Source organism: Eschrichtius robustus, chromosome 13 (assembly GCF_028021215.1).
Source record: "Eschrichtius robustus isolate mEscRob2 chromosome 13, mEscRob2.pri, whole genome shotgun sequence".
Taxonomy (NCBI): domain Eukaryota; kingdom Metazoa; phylum Chordata; class Mammalia; order Artiodactyla; family Eschrichtiidae; genus Eschrichtius; species Eschrichtius robustus.
Genome location: NC_090836.1, coordinates 98,038,932 through 98,065,528, shown reverse-complemented (window position 1 = coordinate 98,065,528; position 26,597 = coordinate 98,038,932). Strand labels below are relative to the sequence as shown.

General features: G+C 49.2%; 1 protein-coding gene across 1 annotated transcript; it reads right to left on the bottom strand.

Moving 5' to 3' along the window:
• Positions 1-7,302: 7,302 nt before the first annotated feature.
• Positions 7,303-25,178, bottom strand: GRAP2 (GRB2 related adaptor protein 2). Its single transcript, XM_068561235.1, has 7 exons — positions 25,077-25,178; positions 18,292-18,383; positions 15,157-15,276; positions 11,467-11,635; positions 9,432-9,620; positions 8,084-8,206; positions 7,303-7,482 (listed from the first exon to the last, which is right to left on the bottom strand). The coding sequence occupies exons 1-7, from the start codon at positions 25,152-25,154 to the stop codon at positions 7,303-7,305; spliced, it is 951 nt and encodes a 316-aa protein (XP_068417336.1). The 5' UTR covers positions 25,155-25,178.
• Positions 25,179-26,597: the final 1,419 nt, after the last annotated feature.

Sequence of the window (26,597 nt, the reverse complement as noted above, 5' to 3'; positions counted from 1 at the left end):
GCTTGAAGTCAGCCATGGTAGTTTTTTTTTTTTAAATAGACTTGATTTTTGAGCAGTTTAAAGAGTAGTTTTTAGAGCAGAAGATAGAGATTTTTCTTATCCTCCGCATCCCCACACATGCATAGCCTCCCCCATTTTCAATGTCCCCCACCACAGTGGTCCATTTGTCCCAGCTGATGAACCTATATTGATACATCACTATCACCCAAAGTCCATAGTTTATGTCAGGGTTCACTCTTGTTGTGGATTTTTTTTTTTTTTTAATAAATTTATTTATTTATTTTTGGCTGTGTTGGGTCTTCGTTTCTGTGCGAGGGCTTTCTCTAGTTGCGGTGAGCGGGGGCCACTCTTCATCGCGGTGCGCGGGCCTCTCACTATCGCGGCCTCTCTTGTTGGGGAGCACAGGCTCCAGACGCACAGGCTCAGTAGTTGTGGCTCACGGGCCCAGTTGCTCCGTGGCATGTGGGATCTTCCCAGACCAGGGCTCGAACCCGTGTGCCCTGCATTGGCAGGCAGTTTCTCAACCACTGCGCCACCAGGGAAGCCCTTGTTGTGGATTTTGACAAATGTATAATGACATGTAGCCACCATTATAAAATCACAGAGATTAGTTTCACTGTGAAGCTCTAAAAATCCCCTGTTTTCACCTATTCTTCTCCCCAGTCACCTTTGGTAACCTTTGATCTTTTCACTGTCTCTATACTTTTGCCTTTTCTGGAAAGTCATATAGTTGGAATCATACAGTATGTAGCCTTTTCAGATTGGTTTCTTTCATTTAGTAATATGCATTTAAGTTTCCTTCATGTCTTTTCATGGCTTGATAGCTCATTTATTTTTAGCGCTGAATAATATCTCATTGTCTGGGTGTCCTGCAGTTTATTTATCCATTCACTTACTGAAGCACATCTTGGTTGCTTTCAAGTGTTGGCAATTATGAGTAAAGTTGCCGTAAACATTCACGTGCAGGTTTTTGTGTGGACATAAGTTTTCAGCCCTTTGGGTAAATGCCAAGGGGCATGACTGCTGGATCATATGTTAAGACTAGGTTTAGTTTTGTAAGAAACTGCCAAACTGGCTTTCAAAGTGGCTGTACCATTTGATGTCATTCACACCAGCAGTGAGTGAGAGTTCCTGTGGCTCCACATCCTTGCCAGTATTGGGTGCTGTCAGTGTTTTGGATCTTGGATTTTCTAAGAGGTGTGCAGTGGTATCTCATTGTTTTAATTTGCATTTCCCTAATGATACCTGATGTTGACCATCTTTTCACATACTTGCTTGTAATCTCATTATCTTCTGCAGTGAGGTGTCTGTTCAAGTCTTTTGCCCATTTTTGAATTGGGTTGTTCATTTTCTTATTGTTGGATTTTAAGAATCCTTTGTTTATTTTGGATAATAGTCAAATAACAGATCTATTAGATATGACTTTTGCAAATATTTTCTCTCTTTCTGTGCCTTGTCTTATTCTCTGGACACATATTAGGAATATTTGCATCACAGAATTGGCAAATAAAACAAATCAGGGCTTTTCCTCTGAGCTAGTTAAACCTTTACCAGTGCACTTATGCATTCATGTACCAACCATTCATTGGGTGAACTGTTTGCCCTTGTCCTCAAAAATGTTCAGTCCAGTGGGGGAGGCAGGTTGATGCATCACTGGCTATAGAGAAGTTCTGAGTATGGGGATAGAAACAGAGCAAGGATGCTACAGGACACAGAGGAGGGGCATCTACATCAGCCATGAATTTGGCGTGGCTTCCCGGCACAGAACTTGAGCCCTGAGCTAAGTACTGTAAAGGGATTAGCAGTTGTCTGGATCCACACTGCCCAATAAGGTAGCCACTTCCAGCTATTTAACTCACTTGCACAAGACACATTGCACATGTGGCCAGGGGCCACCACATTGGACAGAGCAAATAGAGACTTTTCCATCATCATTGCAGAAAGTCCTATTGGACAGCACTGGTCTAGACCAAAAAGTGGGAGAAAGACATTCCAGGCAGAAGGAACAGGGTGGGAAGACTCAGAGGTCTGAGACAACATGACTCATTCTGGGGAGAGATGGAAATTTCGGCTGAACAAACAGGCAGCAGTCAGATCACAAAATGTCTTTAGTGTGAAGCTAAGGAGGTTAAACTCTAGCCTGAAAGCCATGGGGAGGCCCTGAAGGCTTTAACAGAAGCCTGATGTCATCAGCTTTGCATATTAATAAGCTCTCTTTGGCAGTCTGGATTGAGGGGGCCAGCCAGGAGGCAGAGAGGCCAGTTCTGAGACCATGGCAATCACCTGGGAGGGAAGAGAGGGAAGTTTTAAATGAGGCAATGACTGTGGCACAGGTGCAGAGACAGGGCAGGGTCGACAGATGGAAAGGACCCAATGGCTGATTGTGTGTGGCCCCTAGGCGTGCTTTGTAAATATTTGTTGATTTAATGAATGAATTATAACCAAGCCCAGACTGTACAACTTGGGTGCACATCCCCTGGGACCCTATTGCACAGTTGAAGAGGTACAGGGGCATTTATTTCAGCTGAAGGAAAAAGGGGCAATAGGGAGAGAGACAGAAAAGACAGATGATGGGGCAGGTGGCATCCCTATCTTGTCTGATGGAGAGATGGCTCTGGTGAGAAGGGAACAAGCTGTGAGGGACCCTGGACCCAAGTAATGCCTCTCTGGGGCCCAGGGACAAGAGCTACTCAGAGTTGGGTGCAGGCTATTCTCCCCCCCCACCCCTTGCCACATGGACTGTGGAGCAGGTTTGGTTTCCTGAAGGATTGGCCCATTTCACCAGCAGACAGATGCAATGCACAGTGTATCTGCAGCATCAGGGGAGACGCTGTCAGCAGAGGGTGTCCTGGGCAATGCAGAGTAGGAGACGCAAGCAGACTGGTGCTTAAACACATGAGAGACACCAGCCTCTGTCTCTTGGGCTTCCAGAAGTAACTGGAGATTTTGAGGGCAGATGGCTAAGAGCTACTATAACTTGGGCATCAATGTTAATATCACCTTGTTTGTACCTATGGGCCTGTAAGGCCTGGGACATTTGGGTTACAGAATGAATGATAAGTAAGATGAGGCAGTTCTCACTTGTTCATTCATTAAACAAATATTTATCGAACCTGGGTGTGCCATGAATCGTGCTAGATGCTGGGTGTACAATGGTTTACAAAACAGAGACAATCCTGTCACCAGGGAGCTTACCATCTAATAGTCATAGTAATCAGTCTGGCACCATCATCTGTATATGTGCTATTCAGGAAAAGTACCGGGAACCACGAGATAGTCTAACGGGAAGGATTAGTATTATTATTTTTTGGCTGCAGCACGTGGTTTGTGGGATCTTAGTTCCCCGACCAGGGATTGAACCCAGGCCCTCGGCAGTGAAAGCACAGAGTCCTAACCACTGGGCCACCAGGGAAATACCGGGAAGGATTATTTTAGATTAGAGGTCAGGAAAGGACAATTTGAGAAAGTGACATTTAAACCAAGACCTGGAGATGTATAGGAGTGAGCCAGGTGAAGAGCAGGGATATGCATTCCAGGTAGAGGGAACAGCAGGTGTGAAAGGTATGGGGACAAATCCTTGGCCATCTGGAGGCTGAAAGAAGGCCAGTGGGTCAGGGGCATGAAAGCAAGGAGGAGAGAGGAACCAGAGGAGGCTGGGGAGGGAGGGAGGGGCCACACCTCACAGGGCCACATTAAGACTTTGGATTTAAACCTAAGTGTAGTGGGCAGGGGAGTGGTGCCTTCAGATTCACTGTGGAGAATGAATTGGGTTCAAGAGGGTGTGCAGGGAGGAAAGGGTGGAGGTGAATTCAGCTGCCTAAGGGAGAGATGATGGTGGCGTGGCTGTGGTAATAGAAAGAAATGGAAGAGTCTAAGGAGTATTTAAGAGAAGAATTGAGACGACAGGTTTTTCTTAGGTTCTTGCCTTGGTATAGACAGGCCAACTTGAGACAAAGCAAACAGCAAATATTTTGACCACGCCAGTCTGTCCCACACGTGGCCTGTTTTGCTTTGAGTTACCCGAGATCTGATGACGTCACAGGGCTATCCCCCCAGCCTCCAAGCAGGATCACAGCTGATGGGAGTTTAAGGATTTCCTGAGAAAGCTTTCACAACTTCTGTAACCACTGCTCGTGTTTACAATAATTACTGTTAGGAAATCCCTGTCTGTATTTCATCCGAATGCCTCTTGCCCTAAAGTTTCTTGGTTCGAGATGGAGATGAAGATGCTAAAATAAGAAGTCTGGGCTGCCAAACGCAAATGATGTTATGACAGCTCTGAATCATGTCTGTCTATCCCACAGCCAAAGTGACTTACTTGTTAGCAACAGAGAAAAACGCCTAAATATCCCTAGAAGAGAGATTCAATTAGATTTTCGTAGACCGTTAGCTCACCGCCAAGTTCTTTGCCCTTGCTACTCAAGTGTGTTCTGTGGACCCAGCAACATCGCCTCAGAGCTTGATAGACTTGCAGGACTGAACCAGACTCTGCATTTGAACACACTTCCCAGGCAATTCATAGGCAGGTTCATTTTGAGAAAAGTGCTGCCTCAGGTCACCCTAGGGCCATCTAAAAGTGGGTGGGCAGTGGCAGGTACAAGATATTTGAAATGCCTTGAGCCTCAGCAAGCGGTTAGGGAGACCGAACTGGTCCAACAGGAACCAGATTTTCTCTGGAAGTTCCAGGTGGCCCCCAAGTCACGCAGAGTGATTCATTCAACTGAATTCTGAGACAATGTGTTGTTTCCTGGTTGTGTGGTTGATGAAAGGCCCTGGGGGGACCCGCCCCTGGTGCTGAAATGCCCTTGGGTGGAGAGCAACTTCCCCTGGGCAGCACCAGAGGCCTCTCCTCCCCCGACAGTGTGGACAGCGGGGTCCTGGGCCTCTTAGTCCGGTCCCTGAGGGCCCTTGTTCTCTGTGGGTGGTTAGGATGACTCTCAGTTCCTTCTGGATTGAGCCTCAAGATGAGCAGGGACGAGGCTGTTTGAGCACCTCAATTAAAAGCTCTGGTGGAACAGAAAGTCCAGATCCAGGGGTTCTGAGAGCTTTGCCCACACTGCGTGGTCAGCTTCTCCAGGCCAGTGACCCCCGCCCTCCGCCAGAGAGGCGTGTGACACAGACACCAGACCCAGCCCAGCAAAACAAAGGCATTTGTTTTATTACTGTTTTCTTGAGGAGTGTCTCAAGGCACAAAACCCAGGCCAGAACCAAGTCGTTTCCCTCTGTCTTCCCTGGGGCTGGTCCTCCCACAGAATCAGACAAATGGACCAAGTTCGTGGACCGCTGAAAGCATATGGTTTGTAAATACTGTAAAATCAAACATTACTTTTGGCTTTTATTTACTGTAACCTGTTCACATCACCCAGCACCGAAACAGCTTATCCGGGCTCCTTGGCCTTTGTTCTTTTGTCTTGGTTCCTGCAGTGTCTTCTCTGTCCCGGTTCCTCCTGCCCACGGCCTCTGTCCCTCCTGCCTGTGCCTCATCTGCCCCCAACTTGTCACTCCAGTGTCTTCCTCACCTGCCCCACTTAACCTCCCGTCCCTCTTCCTCCCTTCGGCCTCTCACGCTGCTCCTGGACCTTTTGAAATGTCTCCGCTCCCTTCTCCCTCCTGCGCTTTCATTTCCAGAGACCGCTCCCCACTTGCTGGACTCCCCCTGCCTCTCAGGCTATTTTCTCTTCCCTCCCGAGACCCACCGCAGAGTCTTTTCTTTTTCTCTTTTTCTCTAAAGGCGACATGGGGATCAGAGAATGGCAGATTTCAGAGTCAACAGGCCATAGCCTACGTTACACTGACAGTTACTTCTGAGTCAGAAACTCTTCCTTCTTACGTCACCTTGGGTGATGGCTGCCCCGTCCCTCCTCAGAGCAGGAAGGGCTGGGAAGAGAACAAAGCAACAGGTCCCCACCCACCCCGGAGCTCCTTCACCAACACTTCCGCCAGAGCCCTTTCCTTCTGGTCTCAGTATACCCGCCCACCACCCTTCCCAGGCGCCCTCGGGGCGGACACGTTTGTTCTGGCTCCCCTAAGACACTGAGCTTCCTTCTCCAGTGTCCCTGCTCCCCGGCCAGCCTGATCTGCGCTTCACGCGCCCAGGCTGAGCCCTGGGAGACACAAGTCTATTTTGAGGTGAAGGAGAGACAGTGGCCGTGGGGTTCCTTCCCAGGTACAGCTCGTGGGGCGGGGAGGCGCCAGCGGTGGCCCAACAGTCGGAGGGAACAGGAAGCTCTCTCAAAGCCAGCTGCCACCCAGGGTCATGGCCAATCAATCAATCCATCAGTCGCTAAGCAGTGCTCTTGAGGAGTGGGCTTCTCTCTGTGTTGCTGGGCAAAAGCATCTTCAAAACACAGGAAACCAAGAGGGAAAACAAATAGAGCCCTGAAGAGACATCCCTGTAACCATAAAACAGTGGCTCTGAAATCTGCCATTCTCAGCCGGGGCTTCTCCGGGCGCTTTACAGAGTCTAGGATGCTGCTTTCTTGGTTGCTGGGGAAACAGATGTTACACTCAAGTAAGCCAGTGGGGGATTTGTGAAAAACCGCTCCGTTTCCCAGTGCTCGGTTCTCACAGGGCCTGCATTTCTCCACCTCAGCCACAGGGAAGAGAATTAGTTGGGGAATGTTCGCTTGAGGGAGAGGAAGGTCTCAGGTGAGCATCGGCCAGGGGACTAGTCTTGCCCAGGCCCCGGGATGCCCCCTGCTCCAGCCCTCCCCTCACATCCCCTCCCGCTCCCAGCTCAGAGCTGCACCCTCATCCTCCAGCCGGCAGTGCCCACCCCGCAGGCAGAGGAGGGCAGCAGCCCCGCGCACCCTCGGAGGGGGCGGGGAGCAGGACGTGCAGGGAAACGAGAACATGCCCCGCCAAGTCCAACCCCAGCCTGTTTTCCGCATCCAGCACCAGGTGTGCATCCCGCTTAGCTCCTCTCAGAATTCCCAAGACGAGGAGGGAGCAGTGCCGACTTAAGGACAGGAGGCATTTCCGTATCATTTCCCTGCCTCCCACTTCCCAGCGCCCCCACTGCCTTCTGCACACCCGCTGAGGGGAGCAGAAAAATAAGTATGAATATAATTCTCCACCTGAGTTCCTTTCATATCAACTAAGTAACCAACTAACTTGCCAATAAATTACTATTATAAATGTGTGGATACATAGGCATATATATGTGTGTGCATATGTATATATACACATATATATATATATACACACATATATATATATGTATGTGTAGTTCCAGATTTTCTTCCTTGTTCCGTCACTTGCAGGCAGCTTCAGACAAAAGCTTCCGAACCCTCCAGAAGGGCCTCATCGGATCACGGGGGCCACGTAGTTGGCAGGGAAGAGGCCCAGCTTGTTGTGCAGGCGGCCGGTCCACCAGGATGGGTTGGAGCTGTCCAGGACCTCAACCACCTCTCCGCAGTGGAACCCCAGCTCATCATCTTCGAGAGCCTCAAAGTCGTACAGCGCCCGGGCCCACCGCACTCGCTGCTGGGGGAAAACACAGAGAGAGGTCCTGCTGAGCTGGGGCCGGCCGAGCTGGTTTCTGAGCCACGGGCACACGGAAGAGGATCTGCTGGCCCTGGCACCAAGACAAAGCTCGCCGTGAGCTGCCTGCCCTGAAGGCTGACGGGTGGCTCTCCAGAGACATTTCAAGCCCCATTGCAACTGAAAGCAGACCCGGATGCCCAGCTCTGAGCAACCGAGATGTAATTCTCCAAGGCTCCAAGAGGATCCTTGAGAACTACCCTCTCTACATCAATAGGTGGTCTTTTTATTTTCTTCAAGTGACAAACAGAACGCAGTGTGCCCAGACTAACAGCCCTCGATGCCAGCGCAACAGATCTCCCTCTGCTCGAATTGCAGTCAGGAAATATGAGGATCAGGCAAGGCCCGACAGCCAAACTGAGAACAGCAGGCTGGATGGTGCCAGCTGGGATCAGCTCTACGGGGAACTCTTGCCCCACCATCACTCGCTGGGTTCCCACCACCTCTGTGCGCAGTTTGATGTCTCTCGTGGAGGACCAACCGTTTCTCTACTTGACCCCTTGGCCTCCTCCACTGAGCCCAGAGAGGGAAGTTCACATACCCCGGCTGCTTGGAGTTGCACGGGGTCTGTGTGTCTCCGGTGCATGAGGGCGGCATTAATTTCGCTGCTGTTGCCTATGCCACAGTGCCCATCGTTTATGTCCAGGCTGCCTCCACGGCGTTCCTAGAAACAGATGTGACAGAAGAGCCATCACCACATCGCCGGAAGCGTCCCTCACAGGCTCCCCCAGCACCTTGCTCTGATGCCATGGACACAGCCCGTGCTCCAAGAATACTTACTGCTGAGGACAACAAACCCTAGATAATGGAGAGAGGGGAAAGGATGACAAGCAGACCTTAGATTGCGAAGATGATGCCAGATTTCATTCGTTCAACCAAGGAATATTTCTCTGGCACCTACCATGTGTCTAGTACTATCTTGAGGATATGTAGCTGGAAAGAGAAGGCCCCTATCTTCATGGAACATCAGTTTCGAGGGGGAGCCATACACTTTTAAGTGAGGAGTGAGCATAGAGAAGAGAGTGTAAGTTGGCCTGGGTGATCAGGGAGCAGATGATGCTTGAACTCCAGCTTCAAGAGGAGCAGAACTGACGAAGAAAGGGCATTTCAGGCAGAGGGGACAGCATATAAAAAGCCTCAAAAGCATGAGAGAAAACGCAGTGAAAAATTCTGGTAACTAAAGGGAGTGCAGCGTTGCCAGAATGTATGTTCACGTGGCGCGGTAGCAGGGGATGGGGCTGGGGAGACAGATAGGGGCAGCTCACAAAGGACTTTTGTATGCCCTGCTGCGGAATTCAGGGATGATGTTATCTGGCTGTATTGTCACTCTGGGCAAGCCACGTAAAATCCCATCTGGAACAAGGCGGGGGATAAATAAATAAATAAGCAAGGCTCCATTTCTGGTGTTCATCTGTTTTTCTTGTAGATCTTGACAGCCAGATGGGTTAAAGGGCATGAAAAGATTTGGAATTGTGCTGATAGGAAAATGAAACAATTGTTCACTGAGTCCTCAGGGTTAAGAGAGAGAGAGTGTGTGTGTGTGTGTGTGTGTGTGTGTGTGTGTGTGTGTGTGTGTTTTCAAGCAGGGAGCCATTTAATTCACAGAGACTTCTTCGCCAAGAGCAGTTTACATATTTCTGCCATCTGGGGGTCCAGGATCTTCTATATGGGCCCAGTGAGAGCTGATGGGGCCAGGCCTGGATTGGGACATTCCTCCCCAGTCCTGGACCCAAAACAGGCCCCCAGCGTTTATTTGCTTTGGTTGTTTCCGGCACTGTGGGGAGTTTTCACACACTAAGTGGCAGTGGGGACAAGGTGACTGAAGCCTGGGGGGGAGAGCGGGTCCTCCTCCCCACCTCGCTGTGCCCCACTTCATTCTTCCCAGATACCTGATGAAAACGCTGCTGCTGCAGGTACCGCTGCTGTGGTGGCAGTGGTGCGGGGGCAAACTGCGAGGGAGGGGGCGGGGGGTGATCCGACAGCTTCCAGTTCATCGAAGGCCGGACTTCTTCTCCCACATTCCCACTCAGGGGTGGGCCTCCCTGGGACCTCCGGTCCAGGCTGTTGCCCCGCTGACCCTGGGAGAGAACAGAGATGATGCGGTTCCATCCTCCTCAAGCATCTCCTGGCCCTGCCCCACTCTTCTGGCAGCTGTTCCCAGACTTAGCTCGTGACAGCTCCAAGAAACAGCTGATGGGGTGAGGGCAGCTTAAGGAGAATCGATGGTTCAGACCATTACATTTTCAAAGTGGCCGCTGCATGCTCAGATTCTCCCAGTTTGGGGAGTTTGGATCTCTGGTTCACAGACTTTCCACGTGGTACCCAACTAGCCCCTTCCTAGTGGGCTTGTTTTTCTCTGTGTAATCAAGCTTAAATGTTCCATTTTACCGACACAGTGCCACCCCTCCTTATCGCATGTTGCCACACTGCTGGACATCCTATCCTCCAGATAAGCTCTGCTATTGACTTTGCATGATTTTGAACTGTCATTTATAGCCTGGTGATAGAGATCCAAACAGCAACGCTCTTGCAGCACCATGGAAACCAGGCCTGCTGCTGGGCATGTTGGGAAGAAACAAGATCTTTCTCCTGACTGCTACCACAACCTCGTGACTCAGAGACACTTTCTTGTTATTTTTATCTAACAAGCAATTACACAGGGCCCTTGGCTTAGTATATGCCAGGCACTGGTCTAAGCACTTTGCAAAATGAACTCATTAAATCCAGTTTAATGCAGTTTTATATTTCCTCTTTCACCTCTGTGTGCACATCCTAATAAATGAATACCTCTGTCCATTTCCTGGTTAAAAGAATTTACAAGGTGGGGGGGTTAACCTTTGTTTATCTTTCTGAACTTCTGTGTGCATTTGGGAACACTCTTTCCTCCTTTGACGGTAACTTCTCAGGCTTAAAATCAACCCATTACTTGCAAGGGATGGTTTTCTTTACTTCCCTGAAGCACATGTTGCTTTGAAAGTCTCAATGCCTTTTCAAATAACCTGTCGCTGGGATTTCAACTCTTCTAGTCAATGCTTGTTCCTGTAATACCCATCTCCTATAACCATGTTATTTCCTTTGAAACATATTGTATAGATTGTGTGTGTGTGAATTTACTTATGGAGGCTAGTTAACATTTCCTTAGTGCCGACTGTGGACCAGACCCTGTGGCAAGGGCTGTAATGATGTCTCGTTTATCCTCACAACAGCCCAATGAGGGAAGCATTATAGTCTCTCCATTCTATGGAAGAGAAAAACCGATACTCAGAAAGTTTTCGTCTCCTGCAATGAAATCAGGTTTTAAAGAAAGCCAGGTCTGTCGGATGCATTTTCTTTAAAACAATACTTCATATCCCAAACTGTTTCAAGAGCAAGAATCCCACCTCCAGTTTTCTCCTCCAATGCCCCCTGCTTCTACCCTCCCCCACCCCCAAATTCGGTCACAAAGCTCTACCTGCTGCATTAGTCCTGGACTCTAGGCTCTAATATCCCCACGTATAGTGCCCCCCCATCTCCCCCCCACCTTCATCCTTGGGCAACTCCTGAGCTAGGCTGAAAACTGTGACATAGTAACGTCTGTGAATAACAAAATAAGAGCATCCATAGTAAGAGCCCACGTATACTGAGTGCTTGTGGCGTGATTAGGAACGATGCAAGGAATGGGGATACATTATCTTCTCTAAACTTCACACCATCCTATGAGGTAGCTGTCACTATTATCTCAATTTTAATGGATGAGGAAACTGAGGATTAGAGAACTTTCCAAAGTCACATAGCTGGGAAGTGTTAAGCTAGGATTAAAACTGAGATCTCTGCCTTTCAGAATACGCAGGGACCTGCCCATCAGATGCATGGTCTTGGTGGTTCGTGTTTGACCCGAGCTGCCCAGAATCTCTGGACTGGGGCCGACGGGGACCTGCAGCATACCTGTTCCTCCCGGGTCCTGTCCCTCAGAAAGATCTGCTTCTGCTTGGAGATGGAAGTCGTCCTGTAGTAGTCCACCAGCTTGTTGAGGGATGGAAACTTCTCTGTCCACAGGAAGTAACTACCCTTGTTGTCTTTCATGACTTTGAAGTGCTGAACGTCATCCTCATGCCTAGAGATCAAGGCAAATCCAAACTGTCTATTACATGGTGACCATGTCCTTGCCTCCAGGGCTGACTGCATCCAGGGATGCTGGAGTTCTGTTTGGGCAGGAAGCAGAGGTATGGGTGGCTGGCCCATCCCTGGGCAGGTGGGCTGGTCCAGGCAAACTCCATGGGGAGATTTGTGGGAGGGACGGCTCCGGACACAGGCTGAGCTAGAGGGGATTTTTTTTTTTTTTTTTAACATGAGGAGAAGGTAATCTTTCTTCTGGCACTGGAACTGACCTTTTATAAGAAAAAAATGTTCCCAGTGCTTTAAAGACTACAAGGTCAAGGACTTTTTTTTTACAATGTTTATTTGAAACATGGCAACACCTGAGAACCTACCAGGCTAAGGACTCTGCCAATACTCAGAGGAGAGGAGTTTTTCAAGCCCTCTTTACCTGTCTGTTAACAGAAAATAGTTTGAACCAGCTCCTTTAAGCCCATAAACTACCCTGAGAAATCTGCCACGCTTTGCTCTCTACATAATGGGTATCTCTTGGTCTTGTTTTGCATAAATAAGGTTACAAAGTATTTTGAGCTTTTGGGAAAAAATGTGCTGAGCCTCAGAGAGGTGGAGGGGCCTTGTCAAGGTCACTGTGAGTGATTGGCAGAGCTGAGACAAGGACCCGGGGTCTCTGATTCCAGTCTAATGAGCTGGGCCTGTCACACCATGCACACGTGCTAACTTCTTTTGTTTTTTATTATTATTTTTTTTCATGCTAACTTCTTTTAGATCAGCACCTTTGACACCAGCTGGGCTCACAAGTGATGGAGCATGTTTGTACCGGGGATGGAGAAATTGGATTTTATTCATTAGAAAGAGGGGACCGGGCCTTTACTAATAGCTCCAGCCTTTTTCCATCACCAAGTCATTCTCGTTGGGATGTCAAGTTTTTTTTTTTTTGTCAAATGGATACGCATTTATGTCTAAAAATAAACTGGCATTAATGACACCAGTTGCCTGATGCAGAAGAAAGTTCACAAACTTAAAGCATGTTGAAGAGTAAAGATACCTCGTTCTTAGGGATGGATTTCGTGGTCCGTGTTCAGAGGGGACAGGAATTCTTTTTTTAAAAATTTACTTATTTAATTAATTAATTAATTTATTTTTGGCTGCGTTGGGTTTTTGTTGCTGAGTGCAGGCTTTCCTCTAGTTGCGGCGAGCGGGGGCTACTCTTCGTTGCGGTGTGTGGGCTTCTCATTGCTGTGGCTTCTCTTGTTGCAGAGCACGGGTTCTAAGCGTGCAGGCTTCAGTAGTTGTGGCACATGGGCTCAGTAGTTGTGGCTCATGGGCTCTAGAGCTCAGGCTCAGTAGTTGTGGTGCACAGGCTTAGTTGCTCCACGGCATGTGGGATTTTCCCGGACCAGGGCTCGAACCTGTGTCCCCTGCACTGGCAGGCGGATTCTTAACCACTGTGCCACCAGGGAAGCCAGGAGACAGGAATTCTGATCTTCCTTCTCATCTTTTGTGTGGGTCTCTGCTCATAGCCAAGTGAACCCATGCAGTGACCTCTGCTTAACCACCTTGGGGGTCGTAGCCAACACTTTGGCAATCATTGCTTGCTCTTCGCCTTTTGGCTGTGGTCACTCACATATGCTTTCTTCAGTGCAACACCACATGGCTCAACTCACAGCCATCACTCCCCACATCGGGGTGAGGAGGAGGAAATATTCTTGTGATACAATTTTTCATCCACCACCTCTTAGTCAAAGAACTCAGAATGAGAAACATTAACCCTTTCACTCCCATGTGCTGAGAGGATGGATGTCAGGGCTGTAGTGGGTCATCTGGGTGCTGGAGAGAGAGTGGCTGGACCACTGTCTCGAGTTCTGAGAGGGACAGAGAAAGGGTGTAATTCAGGGCTCCAGGCTCTAAAGTCTAGTATTTCAGACCCCTAACAAATGCTAAGTGATAGAACTACAATTAGCTCTTAATTATCTGTGCCCATGACAGAAAGCAGACGTATAAATAAATAAAAATGATTCTGCTTTGGAATATATTATGCTACATTTCTGCAGAAGAGGTAATACTGATTACAGTAATAATCACCATCACGAGAAGCTGCATGGCCTCAACAGCAGGGGAAGACTGTGGCAGACGTCAAGGCTGATCATTTTTTGTAGAATTCAATTTAATCAAGGAACTAGAAACCCTAATTCCTCACTGAAAAAGCCAGACTCAGCAACATCATGCAAACCAAAGGCACCAAGAAATGCCTTTCAGTCGAACAATTTGCTTGGTCTTGCCTTGAATTGTGGCCCTTAAGAAATAGGTTTGACTTGCAAGATTTATTAATAGAGCAAAATCTCATTAAGACCTAACAATTTTAGAATTTGTGATACATCAATATTGGCCTGAGCTAAAATTTACCATCACCCAAGATGTGAAAAAGAACACTTAAGTTAAGGGAAATGAAGGGTTTAAGCCAGCCTGCAAGTGCAATGCTTAGGAGACCAAGCTATTCTTGAGCACGTTGGGGGCACAAATGCACACAAATGGTTGACCCATTATTTTTAAGTCCTTCCTACTTATTCCTTACAGGACACTTTCTTTCTAAATAGTAAAGTGGCCTCCGTTTATTACCCGAGATTGGATTTATGAACTTAAAGCTGCACGCCTTTCAGATTATATTGCAGAATCCAGACAGCACTTCCGGTCAGGTAACTTGACAGTGAGGTTTCACTGTACGGGTTGCCGCGACACCCCCTGTACTGCTATCACCATAATTCTTGCACTTTCACATGTGGTCACCAAGTCCGATGTGTGACTTGAGATCCCCAACACGCTGACCACATGCCGTGTGTTCAGACTTGGGGCTTCTGCGTGTGGGGCTGTGTCGTGTTAAACTGAATCACTTCCTCCCGGGGGTGCTTCACTTCCTCCCGGGGGTGCTGCACATTAACGAGCCTTTGCTGTCACGGGCCCCCCACCCCAGGACTCCTGGGCTCTGCTCTGTTCCTGTCAGTTTTGCTGCATTACGGGGCATAGAGGTAGCCTTTCGTTTTGTGCAGCCACTTACAACTACAGATGTGTCCTACGGCGGTGACTTGGGGTTTTGATTTTTCTCTACCCTTCTTCAGACAAGCATCAGTAGTAAAAGAAAAGGTTAAGATCGCAACCCCAAGACGGATGTGGACAGTTGGGAATTCTCTTTTCCTTCTCCATTCCCACGCCTTCCACAGATACTCATCCAGCACCTACTGGGTACAGGGTGCTGTAAAAGGCACAGAGACGAAGTTGATAAAAATCCTCTCTTTCCAGAAGCACCTGGGCTGGAGGGGGAGGCAGATGAATGCACATGTAATTTGGGCCACAAACTAAGGAGTTGTGTACGTGTGTTACGGAAAGAAAATGCACAGCATCACAGTTGATAGGATGCCTGGGACCCTTGTCCGCCATGCTCCTGAGGAATAGGTCATGTTCAAGAGGTCACCTTGCTGCTTTAGTGCTTTAGTAGGTCAGGGAGGAGTCAGGAACAGCCGGTACCTGACGGATATGGAGAAGTCCCCTGGGGAGCTCTGGCTGGCCCGGATGATGAAGCAACCAACCTCCTTGCCCATCAGCAAGCTCTCTGCCTGGTGTCGTGAGAGGCCTTCGTGAAACCATCTATCAGGTGAGATAAAAGCAGAGGATCTTGGTGAGACGCCAGAGTGATGGTAGGGGTGAGGGTAGGGAGGGAAGGAAGTAGGGGAGAGATGACCCAAAGGGAGAGAGGCTGGGGACTGCTCAGCAGAGAGCTGACAGAGACCAAAGAGGGGCCAGGTGCTTTTGAAACTAAACAAACGCTCCAGCAGTTTGCAGGCGAGGCAAGTGAGTGTTCTCCTTGAGGCACCTCCTGTCCCGTCCCCCCAGGAGAAGTCTCTCTCCTGCTTGGAAATCCTGAATCATGGAAATGTGCCACTGCACCAAATGGGACAGCATGGGAGTGACTCACTGCGGGGAGCGGCTGCCGGCAGCTGTGAGAGGGATGTCTCCAGAAAAGAACTGCAGGGACAGGGAGCCCTCGGGGCACTGGGGGCAATGGGCAGGGCCTTGGGTACCGGCTCCGGGCTGAGACCTTGGTGGCCGGGAAAGAGAGTCACAGCCCAGGGCCCCTGGGTGGCGTGGGGCGGGAGCGGCTGTGCTCCGTGCCTGGCAGAGGCTGCAGGGCACCCAGGGAGGCCCGCACGCACACTTGGAAATAAGCGAGGATGGCAGCAGCCAGAGAGAGACGTCTACACAGCCAGCTCCTGGGCCCCCTCCAAAAACCAGGCTGGAAAATAATCTTTACCCTGGAAAAGAAGAAACCAAGGAGAAACTGCTCTTTCAGGCTGGCAGCCTTTGGAAGCATTGCTGCAGGGGGTACAGCGTATGTGAAAAAGACCAAACACTTGCACAGGGGCAAGTCAAACAGTGGCTACAGCCACGGGGCAGGAGGCCAGAAACCTCTCTCAACCATAGCGAAGCGGAACAAGTGTTTGCAATCCCTCAGCGGCCAAAGGGGGGGCGGTGTCCTTTTGCTGCAAGGTAGCTGCTCTAATTGCCACCCCTGGAAAGCCAGTATGTGTGTCCCTTTAAGATGAAGGTCCAACAGGCCACAGCTTTGGATTCCTTTGTGAGCAGTTCCCTGTGCTCTTTGGAATGTAGGAACTGAACAGACAGGGGTGGCGGAAGAATGTCCTTCTTCCAGACCCGGGACTGCAGGGGAAGGTTGGTCGGGCTCTGAGGGGCCGGAAGCAGAGGGTTTCTGCCAGTCATCTGCCTGGAGATCCTGCCAGAGTATTTGCCATACAAACCTACAGTGCTGATGAGTGACCACCACAGGAAATGTAACGGGGAGGGGAAGAGAATGGGACCCCTCCACAGCAGCCGTCCTCAGAGGAGATATCTCGGAAGAGGCAGCAAACAGTGAGGGGACTGTTTAGAAAATACACGCTTGTCCTCCATCTGGAATTTGATAAGTGACTTCCCTCAAGACTTGCAAAAATGTCCACACACTGCCTATGAAACGAGTGCCAGGTTTTCCTATTACACATCATTCCAAAAGCTATTCATTCATCGCTAACAGCTTTTATTAAACATCTACTGTGTGCTGGGCCTCCTTCTGGGGATATAGCGGGTACAGTGGTGAGCAGCACAGACAAGGACCCTCGTGGAACTTCTTATATTCTAGTGTGGCAGGGAGAGACGCACCATAAACAACAAAGTAATTAGAATATTAAGTGTGTCAGCTGATGTAAGTGCTGGGGAGGAAATGAAGACAGAGGAGAGATGGGGAGGGGGAGTCATTTAAAATATGATGATGGGGAGGGTCTCACTGGGAGGGCGACATTCTAACTGTAAAGGAGATGGGGGAGGCGAGGAGAAACCGGCAAAGGAGCCGGGGAAGGAGCAGCCAGGGAGGCGGGAAGAGAACCAGGAAGAAGGATAGTCTGGAAGCCAAAGGAAGAAAGTGTTTCCACGGGAGGGAGAGATTCCCCACATTGAATCGTGCTGACGTGATGGCCGACGATCGGCCACTGGGACCAGCAGTTCACGGTGACCTTGAAGTCGTGTGGGTTCCGGGGAGAATGGCAGGAGAGGACTTTAGGATGGCAAATATAACGAACGATTCTTTTGAAGAAGTGGAGTCGTAGCTGGAAGGGGGTTTGGAATCAAGGGTTTTGTTGTTTGGTTTTGCTTTTTGGTTTTTGGTAAGATGGGAGAAACTGCGGCATCTTTGTTTGCTGCCGGGAATGATCCAGCAGAGAGGGAGGCAAGTTGATGCGCGAGAGAGGGGAGAACTTCTGCTCGAAGTGCAGACGGTTCTTTCCAAACAACTGCAGGAAAGGCAGTGTCTGCGCAGTTGCAGGATGTGGGTGGATGCAGCGAGTCAGGTTGGGTGGGGTCGAGGGGCTTTTCTGGGGGCCTCCGCTGTCCTGGAAGCCAGGCCATCCGCTGAGAGTGCGGTGGAAGAGGGGCTGCAGGTGTGCCGTGCTCACCTAGAAGATGACAGGGCAGCCTCAGGGGCCCCCTGGCTGAGGTCAGTGGTCATTCTATTGGTTCAGTGGTCAGTGCTGGTTCCTCACCAGAGTCACCAATACCTAACAAACCTTTGCTCTTCGGCTAGACCCTGACCCTCACACCACGTTAGATTTCTATCTCACCCCTGTGGTCAATTCTTGAGACGCACGAGACCCAATCTCAATTTTTCGTTTCCTCTTTATGGAGGGAATTTCCCTGACCTCTCTCACTGGTGCGAACGTGGTTTCAGGAAGGCCGAGAGCTTTGCCCTCCTGGTTGGGATGGAGGGTGGGTTGGGAGATAAAAGAGAAGAGCCCTGAAGGAGCCTCTGTTGAGGTGGAGCGGCCGGGAGCGCCCCCCGCGCCCCCCCGGAATTCTTGGAAACCCCATGGTTACAATTATACATGATGTTAGTTTATAAACTTAAAATAGGTGATTCTTGCCCATGGTATAACATTCAAACGAGAATGCTGTGCGATGCAAATCTCCCTCCCAGCCCTGGCTTTCAGCGGCGTGGTTCCTTCTCCAGAGGCAACCATTTTTGACAGCGTCTGGGCTGCGTTGGGATAATTTTAGTGGCTGCTGCAGTAAAGGGGAGTGTGTGGGACAGACCCATCTCAGCAGGCTGGAAATACTTACTCAGGAAACTTGATGTCTATAAAATTCTTGGGCACGTATCCTTCTTGGCTCCTAAGCTCCGCCTTGAACCACTCCTCTTGGTTACTTAAGATCTACAGGGAGGAGAAGGAAGGACAAAGACACTGTGGGGAGGATGCCAAGAAGCGGGAGAAAGGGGTTGCAGGGCAAAGAAAGCGCTTTGGGATTTAGAGGAAAATAAGCCGAAGAAGCCACACAGCCGCTCGAGTGGGGAGCGGCTGGCTTGTCTTTGGAGTTTGGCTTCCCTTGACCCCAAGCTATTTCTGTCCACGTGGGCCACCCACTCATATGAGCCCACCCTGGCGTGACCTCCCAGACTCAGGGCTCAGGGGCTTCCCTGAACCCCTTTTCTCCTTCTGTTTGGGAGATTCGTGTCCCAGATCTTAGCACTTTAAGCTCCTTATCTAGGCAGGTAGTTAGTTTCTCCTTCTCTGCCAGGTAACAAGGAACCTTTTATAATTTTAATTTGCTCTTCCTTTTTTACACCAGCAGATTAAAACGTAAACATCAAGTGGGAGCAGCTTTGAAAACAGTAACTCTTGGTGTTCACACTCCATGTTTTCCCAAACAGTTTGGACATAACTCAAGATACCTGGAATGCCTTTGCTCAACTTGCTTTTAGACCCAGATCATAGGCAAAACCAGAAGTTCTGTCTCATTACTGTAGGGTCTTACCTCGACCACGACCTCAAATGTCATCACCTGCCCTGATTACTCATATGACCCTCCAGACGTGGCTCTATGTGGCTTCTGGTTATTTCAGAAAATCTTTTACCATCAAAAGACAAATATTTGCCCCCCTCCCCCCACCCCCCCACTGAGAATGTTTCTAAAATATGTAGCACAGACTCAACAATAATTCAAAATGAAGATGGCAGAACAAAAAATGGGAAGAAACTTGGCGATGTCACGGAGCCGCTGAATTAGCCACCCAGGAGCCCTCCTACTTCTGGACTTCGCAGGAGAAATTATAAATCTTCTGTTGTCGTTTAAGCCAATTTTAGTTTCTGTTTCTTGTAGCTGAAAATGTCATGCAATGATAAAGAGGAAAGCAGGAGATGGCTAGGAAAGGTTGCCCGGAGGAGAGGCCATCTGGGTTGCCCAGGCAATGAAAGGAGCTACCCAGGCGAAGTCTGATGGCAAAAGAACTACTTCCGGGGAGTGAGGAAGGAAGGTGCATTCTGGGGACAAAACACCTCAGTCAGGGGGCAGTTTAGATTGTGACTCCAGGAGTAGAGAGAGGGGAAACCAGGGGCACAGGGCCTTGTAGCCCACGTTGAAAAGTCTGGATTTTTATCTTGAAACGTATGGGGAGCCATGAAAGGATTTTCAGCAGGGAAACAGCACAGTGAGAATCAGAGTTAAGAATGGCATGCTGTATCAGAGCGTGAAGATGGATTGGTAGGTAAAGTCAGGGGAGAAAGTGTAGGAAGATGCGTGTAGCCATCTAGGCAAGAGACGAAGGGGATCTGGCCTGAGAACAGGTGAGGACAGATTTCAGAGGAATCAGGAAGCACAAATGGGCAGGACTTCCTGACTGTTCTCAGAGCCTAGGGAGAAGGGGGATTCTGGGATGGCTCCGGATTTCTGGCTTGGGAGACTGAGTGGGTGGTGATGCCTTTACTAAAATAGAAAATACAGGAGGAGGAGCAGGTCTGAGGGAAAACTCACAGACTTCAGATCGCCTTTAGGGGAATCAAGTTGCCCCGGGATGCTCTGAGAAGGAAGGCTTAGCGAGCGTTGGAGATGTGTGTCGGGCTCAGCGGAGAAGTGGGGGCTGGAGCTAGATTTCGGAGTCGGGTCATCCAAAAGTGGGTGGACTTGAAGCCTCTGATTTCTCCCTCCCGGAGATGGGAAGAGAGCTGAATAGAGCTAAGTAATTGAGAAGCAGGGTTGACCTATTTCTAATATCACTCCTGAGTTTTGGATGAGAAGGCCTGGGGTCTAGCTTGGTCCTGTCACTAGCTGTCTGACCTCAGGCGAGTCAATTACCATCTGCAAAATGGGGGCAATAAAAACTGGCCGGCACCTCACGGAGCTGATGCAAGGATCAAATGTGCCCTGGTATCTGGATGTCCTTCAGAGAGTACAGGCTGTGTTTTTAAATATAATTCTGTAAAATGTGATATTCTTATGAGGGAGAACTCCAGCTCTGAAGGACACGGAAGGGTTTACAAGTTCTTTAAAGTGTTATATTTGTATGTTTTGAATGTAATCATGTGTTCTGAAGAAATAAAAGTGTGTCCCATGTTTGAGTTCTAGAATTGCTGAGAAAAGAAAACTCTATAGTTTCTGACATCAAATATGACTGTCGGCATCACTAAGGGCGTGTGGGTACGTGTGTGGTGAGGGGCCTGTGGGGAAGGTGGGAAATCTAGGTCAAAGGAAGAACCAGGGAGCTCAGCAGCAGGGCCTGCCTGCACATAAGGAACACGGGGGCATTTCACTCTGCGCCATCTCCCCCAAGTTTAAAGGCTTTGGAATTCCTTTCTCCCGTCACATGGGAAGGCGGTGTGCGGCTTGGGTAGCAGCTGTCAAATACCGGGGTGAGCAGGGATGAGGTAAAAGAGGCCATTTGGAAATCGATCCTGCACGGTAAAAACCACACTTCGCACTTAGCTCTCTGACCCCAAACCAGCTGTAATTTTAGTAATCGTGGCTCATACCCATCTACCCCCTCTAGCAACCAAAGATTGTCCCACAATGCCAGCCATTTTCCCCACCACCTGGTGCTCGGTCAGCCTGAGATCGTGTTCCCAGAGAGGCACATTTATAGGCTTTCTGTGGTGTATAGAAGGCAAGGTTTTAAAAAGATCTCATTTTCTGCAAAGAAGAGTCTTTGGGGGGAGGTGGTTTCCTCCTGCCGTTGTTGGCTCAGGGCCCATACTTCCTCTTCCTCTCATCTCTCCATCTCCTCCGTCCCCCTATCTCTTTTCCCCATCGTGCAAAGCTGGGCAAGTTCAGCCTAAACGCATGAGGTTTTACCCTTAGCTTTGCTGTGACTTAATTCTTACAACGTTGCCTACCGGAATCATTTTCTGGGTTACATGGCCTGAGAATAAGTTAGACGTGGGAAGAAGACAAAATGTACGGTTGGGTGAATTTTAAAATTGGATGAAATTTTAGCTGTTAGAGGCATAGCAGAAATGTGAAGTGCTGAAGAAGTTAATTACGTAGGTCTAACTCTGGGGGCTTTTTGGTTGCTGTTTTAGTAGGAAGAAACGGGGTCGTGTTAGACGTATTACAGAAGCAGATAGAGATGGCCTGGGTCGAGAGACATTTTGTAATAATGACCGGCAGATTCGAGTGGGAAGTGTAAGTTGCGAGCTGTGTGCAGCTGTGGGTCCAGAGGGGCTGATACGAACACGAAACATCCAACCCTTGACTTTTGGAATGTGTCTCTCACAGGAGAAACGGGATCGAGTCATTTGGCCAGAGTTCTGTGTCCAGCGTCTTGTTCACCATTCTGGGATCAGCATCTAGTGAGTGCCTGCTGGCTGTTTGTACTTAGGTGCTGGGGATACAGAGATGAACAAGCTGGGGCCTGCGCCCCGGGGAACTCAAAGTCTGCGGGGGGTGGTTGATGGTGAGCGAGACATTTTGTGTACCTTCTAATGAAAATGTCTGTTTAGTCTTTTAGCACTAAAGGCCAAACACGAAAGAACATTCCATGAGTGAATTGCCGGGGCAGTTAAGAGCTAGCCTTGAAAACAGTTTCCCAAAAAAAAAAAAAAGAAAAGAAAAGAAAACAATTTCCAGGACCCTGGGGCTTGTTACCCATCTCTGGAGGAGAGGGTTGTACGTGGAGACCTACAGGCAGGCCCACCGACCACCATGATACAGACCTTCTGTGAGGCTCAGCCAACAAGCCCCCTCCCCTTTCCTCTTTACCCCTGTGGCCGCAATGGATAGAATTTGAAAAGAAGGAGGGGTCTGGCTTTCTGATGGAATTCTAAATGAGTGTGCAAAAACGCAGTTAACAATTCAAGAAATATGTACTGAGCCCCTATCTGGGGCCGTGACTTGCGTTAGATGCTGGGAATATACAAAGATGAACCCGGCAAAGCTCTGCTCTCACACCAGCGGAGGGATCACCCATTCGTTCATTCATCGAATGTTCATCACCTTTCTGTTGTTCTGGACACTGAGGCAGGCCCGGCCCCAGCCCGCGCAGAGCTCTGGGGAGTGGAACAGCCACGATGTGCGTGGACAGTCAGGATGGCACGGGGTAAGGGCAGCAGTAGAGGTGGGTGCTCAGGGCGCAGAGAGCTGAAGCTCGGCCTGCTTGTAAATAACTGTCCTGTGAGGCCAGGGTGTGAGTGCCTTGAACAGTGTGTGTGAAATGCTGTGGGGGAGCTGAAGAGGGAGTATTTATTCTACCAGGGTGGTCAGGAGCGGGGAGGATTAGTGAGGGTTCCCCGGTAGAGGTGGTCAAATATGTGTGTGTGAGAGAAGGGCATTCAGAATATGGGGAGAGCCTGAAAAAGGAGAGTTTGTATATTGCAGCGTGACCTGGGGCATTTCATACGCAAAGATGTGTGTGTGTGTGTCGCATGTGTGTATGTATGTATGTATATGTGTATGTATGTGTACATGTTCTTGCACGCGAGCATGATGAGGTTGGGCAGTAGGCTGGGGCCAGATGGCTTAGATTTCCATCACCTGGTCATGGGGAACCACTGAACGCTTCTGAGTAAGGAAGTAATATGATCTGATTTATCTTCTGGAAAGATCCTTCTGGGACTGGTACGTAGAATGAAGGAGGAAGAGACGGGAGGCAATGAGGCCAGTCAAGGGAACATAGCAATAGTCTGAACAGTCAGAGGCAGCAGGAATTGAGTGATATTGACAATACGGTGATCATTTATTGAGCATCCGATTTGGGCTGGGACCATTACCCCTAATCCTTTCTATACCTCTGCAAGATAGGCATGGCCTCCACTTATAGATGAAGACACTGAAGCTCAGAGGGGGCATGTGACCCACCCAAGGCCACACAGCTAATGGACTGGGACTCAAACTCAGATTTATCTGGCTCCAAAGTCCATGCTCCTTTTTATTGCACCAGACTCTTCTCCAGTGAAGAAGGGATTGCTTGGGAGATATGATAAAAGAAAAATATTCAGAGCAGAGTACAGTGTTTAGGTGTGGGACAGAGCTTCATTCAGATACAGGAGAGGGGCAGTTAGCAGTGTCTAATCCTACAGGCGTTTAGTAGGGTCCTTACATTCCACATTGAGGAGATCACCAGTGGACTTTAAGGGAGTGTTGGGGGTAAAAGACAGATTCCAGAGGGTTCCAGTGGCGTGAACAGGAAGTGAGGGAGTGGAGGCACCCAGCATAGAGAATTCTTCCCAGTGCTGGCAGTGAGGAGAGGAAAGAAATTAGGAGCTGAACAGAGAAGCAGAGTTGAGGAAAGGTGTTTTTTTTTCTTCCTTTTTCCTTTTCTGGGGAATAGGGAAAATTTAAGCCAGATAGTAGGTTCTGTTTGAAATGGGAGATGAGGGACGGGACTTGCCCCCAACCCCCCAGGGAGGTTCTCTTTTGGGTGAAAACACTGGAGAATGGTAGATAATCACATGGTCACAATACCCCACAAGGAAGGGAGGGACTGCTCACCTTGTCGCAGACCCCTCTGTGACCTTGGTAAGACCCCAAGGAAGTGAAGGTCACTTTTTCCTGGGTCAGCGGCCCAAGCAATATTTTGACCTTGAGAAGTTCCAGCATTGAAGGCATACTCTTGGCAGCCACATTACCAGACCTTGCCAGATGAGAGCAGTCAGAGGGATAAACATTGGGGGGTTAAAATTCCAGACCACGTCATTCCACCTGGGTTGTGCTCCGCAGACACTTTCCGAGTCACCCTCTCACGTATGATAGGGTTCTTTCCATAGCAAGCATTTATCTTCGTGGAGAGACAATGGTGGTCTCAGTGCCACTGGGCAGTCTCAGGAGGCCCATATGGGTTGCTGAGGACAGGGGATCAGGGTATCTGAGGTGCTCTGAGGCCAGGAAGGGGGGCATAGGTGCCAGAGACTCCCCAGTGGCCTCTTGAAGGCCTCCTATGCTATTTTGCACAAAACAGGGGCTAAGATGCAGAGTGCGTAAGCATGGTGCATGAAATGTGGGAGAAGTTCAAGGCCTCTTCAGCTCAGCAAGTGGCCACTACAACTCAAGTGGGGGCAGAAAAGTTGTAAGGAGCCCCTGAGTGGTCGGGTGTGCGTGGCCTTTGTTGACTCGCATCTCCTCCAGCTGACTTTCCAGGTGTCCCCATCCACACCTTCCTTCTGTAAGTTCCAGCTTTGCTGAAACTTGCAATGCTGACCTAATTCTGCCTGGGTTTGCCCATCTCTGAGCTTTAGCCAAAAGCCCGACTCACCTGCATTGTGTTCCCTGACAACTGATGTTGCCACCCATTCCTACAACCCCATCTTTCAAGGTGGGATCACTTGTCCCCTCACCTGTGCTCCTGAGCCCTCAGATAAGGACATCTATGACAGCCCTTTGGATGGATTTGTTTCCCCCTCCAGACCACGAGCATCTCAGGACAAGGATGGTGGCTCATGCCAATCGGATTTCCATCACCCGGCCTGGTAGCTGGTGCACAGGTGCTCAGAAGGAACCCTTTTGAATGAGGCAAACTTCACATTTTGCAAGGAACTGTGTGTATTTCTTGAGAAACAAAGGATGGATTGTTAGATTAACTCAGTGGCTAAACCAGAGTAACCTAAACTCTCCCCGGCTCTCCTGGGTCCCGCATCACCTACCTTCAGAACATCTCCAGCGTGAAAGCTCAGTTCATCCTCTCCTGAGGCCATGAAATCAAACTTGGCAATGGCTTCCATGTTGTAACGTGAAGCTGGAAGGGAAATAATGTGGTCATTGTGTCTTTCTGCCAGGAGGAGGGCAGTCTTAGCAGTTGGTGGAGAGGGTCCAAGGTCTCCAGGCCAGAGAGGGAGGCGTAGGCACACAGTGAGGGCTTCTGTTTTCAGAAAGAGCTGCACGAGCTGCTAGGATCCACTTCCCGGCATCATTCTCTGAATCCCCAGATGCCAGGAGCAGGAAATGAAGGCCAGCAACCGCCTTTCCCTTTCTCCTTTCATCCCCATTTGCTGTCCTGGCCTGTAAGCGTTTCTGGGGCACCCCTGTTTCCGGTTGATAAGGACGGAAGACTTGCTATCATCTCTAACTTGAGGCCTGGGGGGCTGGAGAGACTGTTCTGTAAACACTGTCCCGAGGCCGTCCCTCAACAGCTATATTTAGCCAGGCGGTGTTAATTAGACAGATGCCATTTTCTCTTTTACATCTGAATCATTTAAGAGAATTAGACAGCATTGGTCAGTGGGGAACTTAGCGGCCTTCTACATGGTTTGAGAGTAGAAAGCATTCTGGTTTTAGAATTGGGAGACTCAATGAGTCAGATTCCTTATTTTATTATTATTGTGTAAGCCAAGTACATTTTGGAAACTTGCATTTTAATACCTCTGAATTGAGTTAAAATATTGGCTCCTCCTAGTAATACATGAGACCTGTGTAAAGATAAATAAGTCAGCCCACAAATGAAATACGGTTGGGTTTTTTTAGGAGGCAGTGGGGTTGTAATAGAAAGAGAGCAGAGTCCTGGTTGTGTCGGTGAACAGCTGTGTGATCTGTGCAAGTACTAAACCTCTTGGAGCCTCAGTTTCCTCGTTCGTAAAATGGGAATCATAATGTTCAACGAATAAGGATGTAAGATGAAATTAAAGAATAGATGCAAAATGTTATACAAGATAAAGTTGAGTAGCATAGCATTTATGTTTTAGAATAACTTTATGGAATGAATTTAGCCTCAGCAAAGGCAGCCTAGCCAAAAGCCGCAAAAATTTTCTTCTGGTTTCTCCCACCTCCTCTAAACTTTTCTCATTGAAATTTGAGGCTTGGGCTTCCCTGGTGGTGCAGTGGTTGAGAATCTGCCTGCCAATGCAGGGGACACGGGTTCGAGCCCTGGTCAGGGAAGATCCCACACGCTGCGGAGCAACTAGGTCCGTGAGCCACAACTACTGAGCCTGCGCGTCTGGAGCCTGTGCCCCGCAACAAGAGAGGCCGCGACAGTGAGAGGCCCGTGCACCGCGATGAAGAGTGGCCCCCGCTCACCGCAACTAGAGAAAGCCCTCGCACAGAAACGAAGACCCAACACAGCCAAAAATAAATTAAAAAAAAAAAAAAAAGAATGCATTGCTTTAAAAAAAAAAAAAAAGAAAGAAATTTGAGGCTTATTCTCCATGACGCTCAAGTTCTTTGGTTCTCTG

Coding starts and splice junctions, on each gene's coding strand:
- GRAP2 (XM_068561235.1), bottom strand. CDS start 25,154: ATGGAAGCCATTGCCAAGTTTGATTTCATGGCCTCAGGAGAGGATGAA. Junction 9,621..11,466: donor ACAGGACCCGGGAGGAACAG/GTATGCTGCAGG, acceptor GTTCTCTCCCAG/GGTCAGCGGGGCAACAGCCT. Junction 8,207..9,431: donor AGCAGCAGCGTTTTCATCAG/GTATCTGGGAAG, acceptor ATCTGTTTCTAG/GAACGCCGTGGAGGCAGCCT.